The sequence below is a fragment of the Narcine bancroftii genome, chromosome 5 (assembly GCF_036971445.1).
Source record: "Narcine bancroftii isolate sNarBan1 chromosome 5, sNarBan1.hap1, whole genome shotgun sequence".
NCBI classification, from domain to species: Eukaryota; Metazoa; Chordata; class Chondrichthyes; order Torpediniformes; family Narcinidae; genus Narcine; species Narcine bancroftii.
The window spans coordinates 106393947-106411287 of record NC_091473.1 but is presented as its reverse complement, the minus strand read 5'-3'; the positions used below and the strand labels follow the sequence as shown (position 1 = coordinate 106411287).

The window sequence follows — 17341 nt, the reverse complement described above, 5'->3', positions numbered from 1 at the left end:
GAGCAATTGACCACCCTCTATGAGTACTTCCAACAGAGTTCAGATTTAAATGACCAGGCCAATCTACGTACCTTAGTTTCTGATACTCCACCTAGCAGAAACCACTGAATATCTACCCTGCTATGTCTCCTTGGGATTGTAAACCATAATATCATCACCCTTCAATTTTCTCCTCTCCAATGATTATAAACGTAACTTGTATGCTTAAATGGTCATCCCACAAACATCAGAAGAATGTAGAAGGCTGTCCCCAATGCCAGAATATCCTTTCAACGGGAGGACAAAAACTGGACACACAGTGCTCCCAGATTGGCCTCACCAACACTCTGCACCATTGTAACAATACTTCCCCATTTCTAAATTCCAAACTTCTTGCAGTAAGACCAATAAATTATTTGCCTTCCTAATCAATTTGCACCTGCAGTTAAATTTATATAATGTTTGGTCAAGAATCTCCATATCCCATGGTATCACAGCTCCAGCCACTCTCCAATTAGATCATCTAAATTTGATTTCCCGGACCAAAAAGCCCAATTTAAGGGCTGGTGAGGACTTGGAGAGTGGGTAGCAGATACACAGTTCTCCTCCATGGAGTCCTCCTCCTCCTGCCAGCCCGGTTGTGATGATAACAGCCCCGTACAGGTAAAAATTCCACCTGTTTGATTTTTCGTCAGCTTTGAGTCTCTGTTATTCGCAAAATTGAGTCGTACAGAAAGCTCCTCCTTATGGTACATGCCCATTAACAATTGACAACCTGGCTCGCCATCCATTCACCAATTCCAAACAGCCCAGTGTCCTCAGCAATTGGCCATCACTGTGTAAACTCTGCTGGTGACCGGCTTCGCCCTCCTGCTGACGTCTTTCTCGGCTTTTATGTCGCACCAAGTTAAAATCTCGCGAGGGCGGGCGGGCCTGAAGTCTCGAGAGGGGCGGGCCTGGTCTCGCGAGGGGCGGGCGCTCGCGCTCCTGGTGTGCGCAGGTCTGGTCTCCTGGGCAAGCTGCGGCCCCTCACGAACCCTGCAGTGCTTGGGTGTGGGAATGTTAGTTCATAGATAATGGACCCAAGGTAGGCGAGTTGATGCTGGGGGCCGAGAGCAAGTGTGACTCGTGCCTTTTTTTAAATTTCACACTGAAGTGTTGGCGGATGACATGACGGAGCCCCCTGCCAGCCCCTCCCTCCACAGTGAAAAACTTCTCTGTGCATCCTCTACTTTGTATTTGTGGTGAACTTTAAGCCCAATTCTATTAACGTAACCTTTTTTTGAGTGTTATTTGAATCAGTCTCTCTATTCCAGCCATCACGACCCCTCCCCCCACCCCCACCCCATAATTAGACAGAAGAGTCGTATGGATTGGGGAAATAAAAAGGTTAGACTCAGCAGGCCGAGCAGCATTCGTGGAGCGAAATGGACAGTCACGTTTCCCGCCGGAAACTTATCGGTAAAGGGAGCCGAGACGTTGAGTGTCATCTCACCGGAGAATCTGCCTCCCTACCGAATCCCTCCAGCCCTTCTTTTGGGGATCCGAAATGTTGACTGACCTTCTGAGTCATACCAGTTCTCTTTGCGCAAGATTCTGCTATCTGTAGTTGTTTTCCGAGAAAATGCAGCTGGTCATTATCTCTGTTAAATTTTACACTGTAGATGTTCTAAAGAGATTGTTTGGGGTATCAGAATGAAACGTCCATTCAGAATGTTGTTTCATTCAAATCTGAGATTCACACATTTATAAAATCTTGAATCAAAGTCGACTGTTGGCAGCAGTAACTTGTGAACGCCAATTCCATGTGTTTGCATAGTATGGGCATTAAAGTGCCGTTTTCCCTTCTTTTAAATTCAGTAACACTTTGCACAGGAATGGATTCAATGTACTGAGGCAATCTAGCATGGGATTTTGTGCATAGATAAATTAGTTGTATCACCCAATAATGTATTCCACAGGTTCTTTGGATGTCATTATTGCACTACTTTTTGCCAAGTACGTTGATAAACAGTCAAACAACTCCGTTTTGTGCTCCACCATGACTTTTTCTGTGGCCTGTTTTTCAGTTATTGAATGATCAAGTTTATAATACTCAAGAAAATATTACATGTGTAGTAAAACATTTAATTTTCCTATAATTATTAGGCAATCTACAAATTTATCCTGCTTTCTGCATTGAAACTATAATGTTCAGCCATTACACCGGAAAGGTGTTTTCTCAGATATCCATGACCCTTTTGTCAAATAAAACTGGAAACTGAACTGTAATGTCAAAGCATACAAATTTATCATAAGATCTTTTATCTACTTTTGATTTTTCCTCCCATCTATTTCTCAAACTTGCCAGCATTTCTTCATCAACATCAGGAAGCCTGGTGCTGACATAAACCAATAGCAGCATTTTCTTCTCTACTTCCTGAACTGCTGGGTGTCTTTGTGCTGCACCAGTGGACACCCTTTGGGTAATGCAACCTTGCATAGATATCCCTGATGCCTTAAATACAATGATTCCATTGAAATAGATGGGAAGAAATGGCTGCTGGGAAAATAATGTTTAAATCTCTTTACTTGATTTGATTCAGTAACTTTAAAAACATATAAGAATATGGTTTGTGTTTATTTATTTAAATTGCCAAAATATTAAGAGGGTTGAAGTTGATAAGATTTTCATAAATATTCTATTTAAAGATACCTTTTGGCAGTTACTAAAAAGAGCTTCACTTGCTATGGCATCCTTCTGGGAATGAAGCTACCTGCTTATTATGGCCAAAAAAAGCTGCTGGAAGAACTCAGTAGCTGATGCAGTATCTGTGGATGCACCTCAACATTTTGGTTAGAGGTCATGCATGAGGACTGGGAGTGGTAGAGGAAAAATGACCAATTTATAGAAGTGCAGGAGAGGGATGTGACAGGTGAAGCAGGGGGATGGATGAGTGTATGGAGGAAGGGAGGGGTGGAAAGGATGAGGAAAAGGAACATACCATCAATAGTGAGGATGGCGAAAGTATAGTTGAGTGAGGCGGAAGAGCGTCTGCAGGACTGATTTGAGTCGGTGGACTGGACCATATTCAAGAACTTATCCTTACACTTGAATGAATACGCAACATGCGTCACCGACTTCATCAAGACCTGCATGGACACGTACTGGGTATTACCCAACCAGAGGCCTTGAATGAATCAGAGGATTCACAATCTGCTGAGGGCGAGATCAAGGACATTTAAGGCTGGGAATACAAATCTCTACAAGAAGTCCAGGTATGATCTGCAGAAGGCTATCTCTGAAGCAAAGTAGCAATTTTGAGGAAGCTAGAGATAGATACACTCCAGCTATGACAGGGAGTGCAGCCCATTACAGCCGACAAAGTGAAAATGAACACCATAGATGGCTGTGGCGCTTCATTACCTGATGAGCTGAACACCTATACCTGCTTTGAGAAGGAGAACCCAACCATCTACTAGAATCCCTACAAAGGCTGAGGACATAGTGATATCTGTCTCTAAGGACTATGTCAGAACATCATTCAAGAGGATGAACTTCACAAGGCATCAGGCCGATGGTATTCCTGGCAGGGTACTGAAAATCTGTGCCAACCAACCAGCCAGACTGTTCACAAACATTTTCAACCTCTCATTGCTGCGTGAGAGGTTCCCACCTGCTCCAAAAGGACATCAATCATCCACAATGACTATCTCCCAGTAGCACTAACTTCTACTGTGATGAAATGCTTTGAGAGGTTGGTCATGGCCAGAATTAACATGTACCCAAGAAAAGACCTGGACCCACTGCAATTTGCTCATTGTTGCAGTCGCTCCACAGCAGATGCAATATCGCTGGCTCTCCATTCAGCTCTGGATCACCTTGAAAACAGCAACTCCTACATATGGCTGCTCTTCATAGACTGCAGCTTAGCCTTCAACACCATTATTCCCTCAGTGCTGATCAAAAAGCTCCAAACCCTGGGGCTCTATAGCCCACTCTGCAACTGGATCCTTGACTTCCTCTTCATAATTATTATAGTCAGCATGAATTGGAAACGACGTCTCTTCCTTACTGACTCTCAACACAGGTACACGTCAAGAATGTGTGCTTAGTCCAGTGCTCTACTCACTATGCACCCATGACTGTGTGGCCAGGCACAATTCCAAAGCTATATACAAATTTGCCAATGACACCACACTTGTCGGCAGAATCACAAATGGCAATGAGGAAGCGTACAGGAGGGATTTAGATCAGTTCATTAAGTGGTGTCATGCCAAAAACCTTGTGCTCAACATTAGTAAAACCAAAGAGATTATTGTGGACTTCAGGAGGAAGTCAGAAGAATCTGTTCCAGTCTTCATCGAGGGGTCAGTAGTGGAGAGTCAAGAACTTCAAATTACTGGGTGTCATCATCTCCAAGGATCTGTCATCGAGCCTCTACTTTGATGCAATCAAGAATGCAGCTCACCAGTGGCTATACTTTGTGAGGTGTTTTTATTTTTGAATATTTTATCTTTGATTTTACAGACTCATGCATTTCAAACAGCACAGGAAAATATTTGACCCCTTTTACAGAGTATAATATATTGCCTAATTTTTCTCCTTCCCTCCCCAAAATAATAAATCAACAAACATGTATTAATTACAAAAAAGAAAATAAAACACAACAAAATAACAATGGTTACAAACAGGTCAAAGAAATAATCCAAAAATAACATAGGCCAAGAAGATGCCTGAGAAAACTAAAGTAGAATGAAAAAACAAAACAAAGAGAAACAATATTGGGTCTGAAGCATTCCTTCCATCCTGGCATTTTGGGTCTGGCGTGAACTTGCCATCCACCGCTCTATTGTAATCATACCTGTGTTCCAACATACTGCAAGTACAGCTTCCGTACTTCAACGTACGGGCTATACATATACATCCCCCTCAGATTATAGGTGATTTTTCTCCAGAGGAATACCGTTCTGCATCTCCATGTTCCAACATGTGGTGCTCAGCTGTGAGTCAGACTTCCAGGTAACTGCTATACATTTCCTGGCCACGGCCAAAGCAGCCTTTAAAAACTGAATTTGATATTTGGACAATCTCAAACTCATGTCCATGATATTTCCCAGCAGGAACAACTCTAGGTCCTGTGGAAAGTCCACCCTTGTAATTTGCTCCAAAATATCCCCTAGATCAGATCTACCCAAAAGGGTCTCACCTTGGTGCATAGCCAGGTTGAAGGTACAAAGGTTCCCGCCTCTACGCTACAAAAAAACAATTCTTGAGATTTCTTATTTTACCTTGTGTAATTTTTGGGGTGTAAGATACACCTGGTGTAGGAAATTGTACTGTACCAGCCTATATCTAGCATTAATGACTGCTGTCATGCTGTCCCAACATAAGTTGTTCCCAAGTCTGACTCCCATCTTTGCCTTGATTTATGGAGGCCTGTTTTTGGGCCCTCATTTTGGAACTGGAGGTATATTAGCAGAGATGAATTTGCGTGGGATCCCCTTTCAAATTAATCTCCATGTGGCTACACATGCAGGGCCATAGACAGTCCCAAATTATCCCTCAAGAAAGATCTTAGCTGAAGATAGCAGAAGAATGTTTTATTAGGCAATTCATATTTGTTCCTCAGCTGTTCAAATGGCATGAGCTGCCCCTTCTCATAACAGTCCGTGATACACCTGATCCCGTTCTGGCACCAGATGTCCAGGATCTTGTTACCCAAGGGCATAGGAAGGAATTTATTCTGGATTATGGGCCTTTTGGGGGACAACAATCTGGTTTATCTTTTGCCATATTTGGATTGTCCATTTTCCCTGATACAAATTTAGTGTCTTTGTGAGGTGTTTGAGGAGATTCGATATGTTACCGAAGGCTCAGACTTTGACAGGTGTACTGTGGAGAACATTCTGACTGGTTGCATCACTGGTATGGAGGTGCCAACATTCAGGACAAGAAAAAACTCCAGAGGGAGTTCATGACAATAAATTCTGATTCTCTTTTACTTGTCTGTCTGGCAGCCACCAATCTACTGCCTCTGTCCTTCATGTTTCACATCAACCTGGTTCCATCCTTCCTCTCTGACCTCTTTACACTAGCTTTTCTGCAGATTGTGCTTAACTTCAGATTTTAGCATTTGTACTCTCCTGTGTGTGTGACAATTTGAGGGATGTTGTTGTCTTTGTGCTGCAAATTTGATGCCACTTCACATTGTATTGTGTATAGGTTGTTTATATATTAGTCCATACACAATTTTGATCAAAGTACACAAAATTAGATTTTAAAATTACATTGCAATAAAAGCATTTTGGTGAATGTGATCTGCCACAAGCAACTCCGATAGTTGTATTCCTCAGAGAGCTGAAATAAAGATCAAAGATCTGAAGACTGCAGGTGAAACCAGCTCACACAGCGATAGTACGCTGATTAAAGATAAGAAAAAAAGTCATTTAGTGACTATTTGAATTGAATAGAGGGTGTATTGATATTCATTTGAGCAATTTTAAGTTGGGATTGACAACTGTCTGTGCCAGAAGCAGAAAAATGTTTATTAATAACATTTCTATTGAGTTGGTTACAAAACTTTCATTAATGAGTTAAGACACATAACTCCAGCAAGTGTCTTTGAAAATCTTGTGTTTTACAGATGTTAGAGAAAATAGAGTGCAATACAACACAATGGAGCTAATCATTGTTACAAGCCATGAAAAGTGGACACCTTTTATAAGATTAGAACAAAGGTTATATTGAGAGAATGCTTTCAGCTTTGGAGTTTGACAGTTGCATCTTGAATCATCTTAGGAATGATATGACAAAATGTTTGAAGACTGCTACAGTGTCATAAAAGGAGCAATGCATCATTCACTTAAAGACCAAAAGTATTTTGCAAATCCAAAGCAAGAATCAAGTTGAAAAGAAATGGGAGAAGCTGGACAAATTTATTTGCTTGCAAACATTGAGTGAATTGTATCAGTTGTGGAAATAGTAAATATGATGTGTAGAGGCAAGAAAGATGCACTAAATCAATCAAGATAATGAGTGAAATTTAGTAACCATTGAACAAGACTTGTTTTAAGAGTTGAACCACCCCCATGACATGTAAACAAAGATGGTCAGGAGTCTCTGCATGAAATCGTGGGCTGTTCTCATACAAGGCTACCCTTTGAGTGAAATATTTGCCTTAAATTTTTGAACCAAGATGGCTTAATCTTTCTTGTGCAACCAAGCAGAGAATAATTTTTTCTGATTTTGAAAGAAATATTTCAGATTGTACAAGCATAGGAGATTATACAAGCTCTCCAATCTTTTCCTATGAATAGAAAAGGTTGAGAGGTATATGGACTGATGCAGGTGAATGGGACTAACTTGATCAGCGTGGATGTTGGGCCAAATGGCCTGTTTCTGTTAAGTAGAACTCTGTGGATCATTGCAAAGATATGTGACGCAAATGTACTATTGGAGTGACTACACTGATAGAGCAACTAAAACAACACGCGTCCACAGGGTTAGTCAACCAAAGACTGTTTATTGAGTTTGCCATGCTTTTATATCTCTCCTGTCATGGGCTCCACGGAATGGAAGTCGTGACATCACTATGCCTTTGCTGCCAATCTGCGGGGCTAGCGAGTTTAAAGTAAACACGGTGGGAGCCCCGCACCCTCTAGAAAGAGGCATAGCAATCCAGTGTGCCATCACTCTACACACAGTACCGCGCATACGTGGTCATTGCCCAGGTGAGTGCATAGCGGCCCGGCCCGCGGCTCCATGCGTTTGCTGGTGAGCTGTGGTAGCATTATGCACCTGGTCAGCCTGCTACACCATTTCCATAAGAAGTCACCTGCCTTAGTTTAAACACGTATAGTAAAAGTAAATGTTGCCAATGGCATTTAACCATTGAAGGAAAAGGTTGAGAGCCACAAAATAGAGTTTTACAGAATCAAGAGCAATTGGTTCATTGTGACAGAATCAGACCTCTGCATGTGTTAAATATTCACATGGTTCATTATAATGAATCAAGGAAACCACACCAAGTACAATTAGATTACAATGTGATTCATTATAATGAACAATGTTCATTCACTGTCTGGAACACTTATGTGGAGAAGGAGTTTAACTCTCAACATTCAAACGGTTTAGGTGTTACAGCTATGTTTTAAAAAAAAAGCCATATCTCTTGAGATGTATGCTGTGTCTTGATGTAATTGCAAAGACATAAATGGGAAATGATGTAATTTGTATTTCATGAACTCTGCTTGTTTCAGAGTTCATTGCCCTGGCTTTCCAAGTGCAGAATAATCCTCTCCCTCTGGACTTTTTCTGATAACTTTCCTACCACTCACATTCGACTCCTAGCCTACAATTTCTTGCTGTTTTCTGTTTTTTAAAAAAACCCACATTTATTGCCTTTCAATCATATCATATCATGCATTGTCTGTGGCAAGTTAATATTTATATGTTGATTTTTCTAATTTAAATAAGGTCTTCCTCCAGCTGGTTCCACCATTTCATCACTATTTACCTACTTATCATTTCCTCTCACTCTAGCTTATTCCCCCCCCCCCCCAACCAAATGATCTCTCCGCATATTGCATCTTCTGTCCCAAAACTCCTGAATCCTTTGCCCAGTTTCTTTCCCCTTTTATATTATGGTAAAATTATCCTCTTCCATCTATTGATATAGGGCATGGACGTGAAATGTTGACTGACCATTTCTACCCATAGATGTTGTTCTAACCAGCTGAGTTCCTCTAGCCATACTTTGCTAAAAATTTAAAAATGTCTGTCAAGGCCCCTCTCCTTCTCCCTCTCCACCTGTAAAAGCTTGGGATACATCTTGTCAACCTGCTAGTCAAAAACTGGCAACATGTTAACCTATATTATTAATCCTGTGGATTCTTATTTCTGGCAGGTACACAGTGCTATGACCCAATTAATAATATGGTATCTGGAGCAATTACTTGCACTAGTGGCACCATTTTGGTAATTAGAGTGTATTTAAACAAATTTGAATCTTGCCATATTTGAAATTGTGGTAGATTACCACACGATAACGTGACAGGCTAAATATTGATGGAAGGAGTTAGCTTCGTGTTTCTGTGCTGAATTTACAGGCCATGCGTTCAATATACATGTTGCTAAATACTTGCTCAATGGAATTTTAGAATCACAAACCAAGGGAAGAAGCCTTTGGCTCTTTGCGACAGCTCTTTGAAAGACTGATGAAATTAATCTCATTCTGTTATTTTTCTTTTGTCTTTTTTTACATACAGCACAGTAACAGGCCCTTCCGGCCCATGAGCCCATGCCCCCCATTACACTCAATTGACCAACAATCGCTGAACGTTTTGAAGGATTGGTGGAAACTGAAGCACCTGGAGAAAAGCCATGCAAACACGGAGAATGTACAAACTCCTTGCAGTCAGCGCTGAATTCAAACCTGAGTGGCTGGCACTGTAATAGTGTTATGCTAATCACTACACTAACCATTTCTGGAGACGTGACAGAATGGAGGACCATCGCTTTCCCAAGATCGTGTTATATGGCGAGCTCTCCACTGGCCACCGTGACAGAGGTGCACCAAAGAAAAGGTACAAGGACTGCCTAAAGAAATCTCTTGGTGTCTGCCACATTGACCACCGCCAGTGGGCTGATATCGCCTCAAACCGTGCATCTTGGCGCCTCACAGTTTGGCGGGCAGCAACCTCCTTTGAAGAAGACCGCAGAGCCCACCTCACTGACAAAAGGCAAAGGAGGAAAAACCCAACACCCAACCCCAACCAACCAATTTTCCCCTGCAACCGCTGCAACCGTGTCTGCCTGTCCCGCATCGGACTTGTCAGCCACAAACGAGCCTGCAGCTGACGTGGACATTTACCCCCTCCATAAATCTTCGTCCGCGAAGCCAAGCCAAAGAAGAAGAACACTAACCATTTAATTTGCTTGAAGGGTCCAGTTGAATGTACTTTCACTGTTCCTTCAAGAAATGCATTTCTGATCCTCGTGACTAGCTGAATAAAATTATCCCTTGTGTTTTCTTCAGTTCTTTTGCCAGTTACCTTAAATATGTCTTATGATTACTGATATCATACTCTCTTAACCTCGATCACTAAAATTAGTTTACTTATTCATTATTGGATGTCCTCATTCATCTTTTCTGTTTTGAGAACGATCACAGTATCTCTAGTCTCTACATAAAACTATGCTACATTAATGAGTACATCTGAAAATTTCTCTTTGGCTTTGTGACATTATTAAAGGGATTTGAAAGGTGCAATAGAAATGCACACATTAAAGTACTTGCATTTTTATGCACATCTTCCTCTTTCAATGGCGCAGGACCAGGAACGCAAATTGGCAGAACAATATATTGATACCATTTTGGGGCTTTCAACTTCACATCCATTAACTGGTCTAATGTCCATAGACTTGCAGCACACACAATCAGTTGCTGTATAGTGCTATGGCAACTTTATGAAAGAATTGTGTAGTTTAGTCGCGTGCAGTCCAGCTTTGTAATTTTGAAACTTCATTCTTCTCTATATTTGATTTTGCTTAAAGGGCATTTCAGAACTTGGCAGAACTTCATTGAAATGTTCGTGTTTTGCCAATTACATTTGTAATCTTTGGTGACTGGATCACTTACCTGAGAAATTTCTCATAACTGCTCTGTCAAAATACCTCCTAATTTAAAATATCTTTTCTCATGGTATGCAACCTCAACAACTGCATTTACAGCTGAAATTCAAGATGCTCTCCCCTTGTATCACACTTTTGCACCCCCTCCAAGGGCTTTCTCCTGTTTCTTAAATGCACATCTGGGATATTTTAAATTTGACTGATCACAATCTCTGGAACTTAATTGTCATACATGCACCCCTGATGAGCAGAATGGAGCTTGAGGCCTCCAACCTAAACAGTCTGACACTGGGTACAATTATAGCCTCATCGTTGGGCACATAGGTGGCAATTGGAGCCTGTAATCTGAAACTCAATATGCGGAATGCATACAAACATTCATTTGCTCTGGGGTTGGGGAAATGACATTTCTTGGACTCTTCCAGACTTAACTCTCCAAACCTAGGCAATGTTCCCAAATTGTTAGAGATCCCTGTTCCCAGAAAAGTTTAGTACCCAGAATTGTACGCAATTGGGAGATTAATGAAAATCATCTCAAGTAAAGTTTGTCATTTGATTGCACAAATACAATCCAACAAAACTGAGTTCTACGTTCCTTGGTAAAAAGAAAACATGCAGACACACAACCAGACATAACGCACATACAAACAAACAAATATATATACACACACACACAGACATAGTATTCATACAGATAAATATTGTTTCAGAAATCTGAGATTCTCAGATGGCTTATGAGAGCAGTTCCTTTGGTTGTTCAGCATTCTCACTGACCATGGGAAGAAGCTGTTTCTCAGCCTAGTGCTGCTGACTGATAGTCTTGTCTTGCTCTCCTGATGGTAGCAGCTGAGAGATGCTGTACACAGGGTGGAAGGGATCCTCAATTATTTTGTGCACTCTCTTTAGACAATGATCCTAATAGATTGGGGTGGGGAGAGGGAGATTCCAGTGATCCTCTCTGCCACTCTTATGGTCTCGTGTATAGACATTTGATCCATTTCTCTGCAGTAACCGTGCTGCACTGTGATGCAGCCTCCCCGGATGCTCTCGATAGAGCTTGTAATGGTACTGATTTACCACAGCTCACAAACAAATAAAGAATGCACTCGCACATTTCCTTCAGCACACCATGAAGTTGACTTTCTTTTATTAATCCCTAGACACAACATTGCATTCTTCAACTCCCCAAACACCACCAAGCTGACCTCATTGATTCACTGCTACATAGGTGATCCTGACACTCATTCAACTGCTCCCGACAAAGGTAAGTATCCAACCATGACAGACCTCTCCCAGCTTTGAGCCATGCAAGGAGGTGAAAGATTGGAACTGTCCCACTACATAACAGTCCAGAGGGCTGACAGCTTGGCCTCATATGATAGTGCAAGACAGGCGATGCATGGTCCGACTGGCAAGGGTGCGACTGGTCCTCTGGCTCCAATGCAGAACATGTCAATGGAAACTGTCAGCTTTGGTAATTTTGAATCTCTAGAAGGCAGCCAAGTTTACTTGGTGTTGAGGAAGCCTTTGCTAAGAAATAGCTTTTGGGTCTGGAGAGTTACAAAGGAAAGAACAATAGTAATTTTCAGATCCTTGAAATCAAGAACAACTGGAACTGGGGATAGGTGCCTAAAACCTATGATGTAACTCACAATTGAGTCAGTTTGGCTGCCTAGTAATTTACTACCATAATAAGGCTGTTTCATGTTCTGATGTCTACCTCCATTCTGCAAATGAGTCCACATCTAAGCATTTTCTCATTCAGACTGGAAGAAAACGGGGTTGCATATTTTTTCCAACAGGTATGAATATATTAATTGCAGACTGGCCACCACTGGACGTGAACTTTAAATAATGAACTGACACCAACTTTTCAATTTTTATTGAAATCAAGCAACATTGGTACCATTAATCTAATTCCAATAAACAGATAATTATTTTGTTTGTACACTGTATTAAAACTACTTCCTGATCATTACCACTATGCTGGTAGGTCAGTGAACATTTCCCGAACTCATGCTCCTAGTGACCTCTTTCCTCGTGCCATTTTTCAGCAGCGCCAGGTGAAATTGTGATCTCACCAGTTGTTATAGACAAACTAATCAAGCTTTCATAATGTTGTGAGAGATGGGAAAATTGATCTAAAATTATGAACATGGAAGAAACTAAAATTCATCAGTTAATGGCTGTAACCAGTACAAACAGGATGAGCTTGGGGATTAGAATGCAGGAAAGCAGAGTCAGCAGGATTAACATAAGAATCTTCTTTGTGACAAGAGCCACCATAAGACTAAGAAAAGGAATGGTAAGGTACAATAGAATGTAGGAAGTTGAGGTAGTCTGGATCAGATAAAGGTCTCCTAGCCCTAGATAGAAGTACCAAGTCCTACATATCTAATTAGCTAACCTTACACAGATTTATACATATTAAATTAGCCAACCCTAGATAGGATGAGTCAACTCTGCATACCAAGAGACTGTAGCCCCGAGAATCAGGAAGGTGTGAATAAGGACAATGACATGATGGGACACCCACAGGATACCCCCTGGTCCTCCAAGTGTACTGAAACTGCACGTAGGCAGGAAGGATTACCTAAGCCAAACCCATCCAGGGGGAAGAAGAATGTAAGGGGGAGGGCACTCTGATACAGAAATTGACTGTATAAAAGTTGGGTGAGCCCCAGTATGTGTGTGTATTCCCAGGGTAAGGGGAAGCACCCAACTTTGCATTGTTGTTGTAATAAATGTTCTTTGTTCTCAATTTTTGTCTCGAGCAATTTCTTTAAAGGTACTTTAATTTCTAACATTGTTAACAATGTATCTTTTATTTAAAGGGTCGCATGCAACTCTGTTGCCTTTCACACTTGCAAGTGATCCCAAGAATCAAAAGGCAATCGGCCTTTTAAGTGGTCTAGTGTGAAAGCAAAATTAGCTCAATGCCAGTGTCAGATGATGTCATCTCAAACCGGGGATTGATGGCCTCAACCCTTAGTACGATCCCTGGTGTCTGCAGACGCCGGCATTGCAATCAGGCAAGTGTGAAAGGGGTAATTGCATTGTGGGATTGAAATGACCCAAGTTTTTGCCTGAGTGCAGGAAATTTTTAAAAAAATGAAGGAATAAACTTTGCCATGGGAAAGTTGCAGTGTGTGTGTGGGTAGGTGGGGGGGGGGGGGGGAGAGGAAATAAATAGCAATAGCGGACAATGTTTAAACAGTGTGGGAAAATTGGTAGCGCTATAGCACACAATTTATAAAGACTGGGGGGGAAAGCAATGGCGAATCTGACTTCCCAGAATGTTGTGTATTAGAGAAACCCCTCTATAAATGCTCCAAGTATGCAGCCAGGCACACAACCCTTTCTCTGCCACATGGAATTCTGGGAGGGTACGTCCGCCATTGCTTTTTCCCCACATTAAAAATGTGAAACCTTGTGTGGATTCTCCTCTCAACCGCAGCTATGCAGGGAGCCCATTCATCAGGATGATACAGAGCTTTCTTCTGCATCATCTAGTTCTTCTCATCAAACCATGCACAAAAGATGTTCTGTCTGTTCAGAAGGGATGCTTCATTGTCTTTAACTCGCAAGATTGACTTGTGATGTGTTATAGTCTTGATGCCTTGCCACACGCGCCTCATGTTGCTAATGTTGCACGGCTGTCTGTGACTCCCCCTTGCTTTGCCTTCCAGATTGCATGGAAGAGTTCACCCCTGGCTGATCTTACTATCATCATATCCCCTGTCCTGAAGCATCACGAGCTCAGAGAAGTGCCCAGTTAGCCCTGGTTGCGAATGCACTTGGTGATGTAGCCAGTCACTAAGGTCATGTACTCAATGTTTACGTGACCATCATAGGTGGCTGCCTCCATGAAACAGCAATCCTGGTGTTGCTGTGGACACCACCATCCTACCCCCCAAACGCCAACCACATCTTGTGCACTGGCCTAGTTCATTTTGCCAGCGGTCTGTACGCTGGGTTTAGTAGGACAGATACATGATCCGAGTAACCAAGGTGGGGGCAAGCAGCCTTGTGCACACCAGGGACGTTGGTGTACATTTGTCAAGCTTAGGGTCACCATCAAACTCAACTTCCTTGCCAGAGGATGTTTTTAGCTGACCATTGCTATTCATTGCATCTTGATTAAGGTGTCTGGTCCTTTCTATTTAGAAGAGACATTTTTCTATTCTATACCTTGAATCCAAAGGCTTATTTCAATCTTCATCTTTTAATCATGCACTCACAATCATAATATCCTCACAGGAAGAGGACACAGAGCCCATTAAATCCACACTGGTATATCATTGAATAATATATTTAGTCTGCTCTTTCCCACAGACCTGCAAATTATTTTCTTTCAGGTGATTATCCAGTTCCCTTAAAGCCTTTTTTGACACTGTTTCTACTATCCTTTCAGACACTGGAGTTCCAGATGAGAATCACTTTTTGTATAAAAACAATCTGTGCACTCTCCTACTTACAGACCCAACTGCACACCCATCACCAATATCAGCCTTTGTCTTTTTTCCTATTGCTTATCCTTCATCCAAAAAACTTTCTGATGGAAACAACTTCTTTCTGCTTATTCTTTCTTAATCCATCACAATCATCTCTTTTAAGTCTTGGGTGGTACAGTGGCACATCTAAAAGAGCTGCTGCTTTTCAGCACCAGAGAACTAGGTTAGTCTTTATCTCAGGTGCTGCCTGTTTAGAGTTTGCATGTTCTTGTGATCATTTCCTCCAAGTGCTCTGGCATCTTCCCATATTTCAAACATGTGGCAACTGATAGGTTAATTGGCTACTGTCAATTGCCTTAGTGTGTGGATGATTGATAGAATCTGTAGAGGGTTAGTGAGAAAGTAGGAATAGTGTAAAACAATAGTTGGTCAGTGCTGACATAATGAGCCAAAGACCCATTTCTATGTTGAGTCTCTCTATGACCCCTTTCACCCTTGCAAGTGATCCCAAGAATTAATGGCCAATAACCCTTTAAAGTGACTTCGCAGAATGCCCTCCATGAATGGTCCATTCATGCAACCATACATGCAGTCCTATCTTTGCCGCACAGAATTCTAGGAGGGCAGCTCAACAATCGCTTTTTTCCCACGGTAACTTTCCCACGCTATATAAATTGTGCATTATAGCACTACAAACTTACCCATGCTATATAAATTCTACCAACTTTCCCACGCTGTTTAAAAATTGTCAGCTATTGCTATTTATTTCTAGCACTTTCCCACAGTCCCTTATAGATCAGCACAACAACAGGGGCTGAAGGGCTCATACTTTGCAGTACATAAAGCTTAATTATGTTATAATTAGGCATGATTATAAGATCATTATACATTGATTAGGATTTAGGGCAGGTCCACCATCACTCAATGTGTCATGACGTCATCAGTAGAAGGTACAACAGTTCTAACCCTCCTTGCAAGTGTGAAAGCTTTCAGTGTCCCAGTTGGGAGTGGCCAAGTGTGAAAAGCCAAACCCCCATTCCTATCCAAGGAGACTGAATGGCTAATTTGCTGGGACGCAAATGTGAAAGGGGATTTTGTCTTTTTCCCACACTCTTCTCCAATGACAGCCACAACATTTCTATTCTTAATTTATAAGTGATATCACTCATCCCTGAAGCTATCCTTGCAAACATCTTCCGCACCTCCCAATGTCCTTCACATCCTTTTGAAATTATGATGACCACAACTGGATACTTCACTTTTCCTGAACAGCTGTAAGAAAATCTGCCATTGATGCATAATATTTTTGTTGAAGCTAAGACTTCCTGCTTTATTTTGGGAAGCTGCTCTAAACATTCTTATTCTTGTCTTGTCACTTTTAATAGTGATCCATTATCTGTCAAAGATGCAATTCTCTGAATTGTCATGCCTACAAACATGCACATTTCTTGAATTGGAAGTTCCATTTTGAAACTTCCATTATGTGCATACTTGGAGAATGCAATTTTTAGGTTTAGAAGCAGCTTGTAACTTGGGTGCATCTTTCTAGATGGGTTAGAATTTCTGAATTACAGTGCCCTCCAAAAAGTTTGGGATGAAGACACTTTTTACCTTTATTTTCCCCTGTGCTCCACAGTTTTAAATTTTAAATCAAACAATTCACATGTAATTAAGTGCACATTCCAGATTTTATTCAAGGTTATTTGAATACATTTTTGTTTGACCATGTAGAAATTCCAGCACATTTCAAGGCACCGTTATGTTTGGGAATTTTAGTTTCACAGGTATTTGTGAGTACTCAGGTATGTTTAACCGCTTCATTGGTGCAGGTATAAGAGAGCTAGGCTTGCTTTTACCTTTGGAGTCTGTTATTGCCATTTTTCAACATGATGACCAGAGTTGTGCCAATGAAAGTTAAAGAAGCCATTATGAGGCTGAAAAACAAGAATAAAACTCCTAGGATTACCAAAATCAACTGTTTGGAACATCATCAAGAAGAGCATACTGGTGAACTCAGTAATTGCAAAGAGATTGGTATTCCAAGGAAGTCTTCCTCTGCTGATGACAGAAGAATTCTCATCACAATGAAGAGAAATCACCAAACATATGTCTGACAGATCAGAAACACTCTTCAGGAGGCAGGTGTAGATGTGTCATTGACTACTATCAAACAGCGCCCTTTATGTAGCAAAGGTAGAAATACATAACCAACATTTCTGGCTTGAGCCCTTCATCAAGGTATGAGAGAATGCTGGCAGGCGTCCAAACAAAAAGGTGGGGGGGGGGGGGGGGT

At 41.4% G+C, this 17341-nt stretch overlaps 1 protein-coding gene and 1 long non-coding RNA gene across 17 annotated transcripts in view; one reads left to right on the top strand and one right to left on the bottom strand.

Annotated features, from left to right (window-relative positions):
- LOC138763819 (serine-rich adhesin for platelets-like) overlaps window positions 1-17341 on the bottom strand; it is a 173277-nt gene that overhangs the window by 139176 nt on the left and 16760 nt on the right. Inside the window, exon 1 of one of the 16 annotated variants that reach the window (XM_069938610.1) lies at window positions 1475-1554. The exons of 11 other annotated variants lie outside the window; for them this stretch is intronic. Coding sequence is in view for 2 of the 5 variants with exons in the window: in XM_069938601.1 (XP_069794702.1) it covers window positions 656-770 (115 nt within the window). In the remaining 3 variants the exon portion in view is untranslated. Of the gene's footprint in view, window positions 1-655; window positions 1042-1474; window positions 1555-17341 lie in introns of those variants that run through there. 4 more of the 16 variants (XM_069938608.1, XM_069938609.1, XM_069938606.1 and 1 more) reach the window with 4 other exon arrangements.
- On the top strand, window positions 911-9997 carry LOC138763822 (uncharacterized). Its single transcript, XR_011357848.1, has 2 exons — window positions 911-1066; window positions 9229-9997. It is a non-coding gene; the product is annotated as an uncharacterized lncRNA (long non-coding RNA).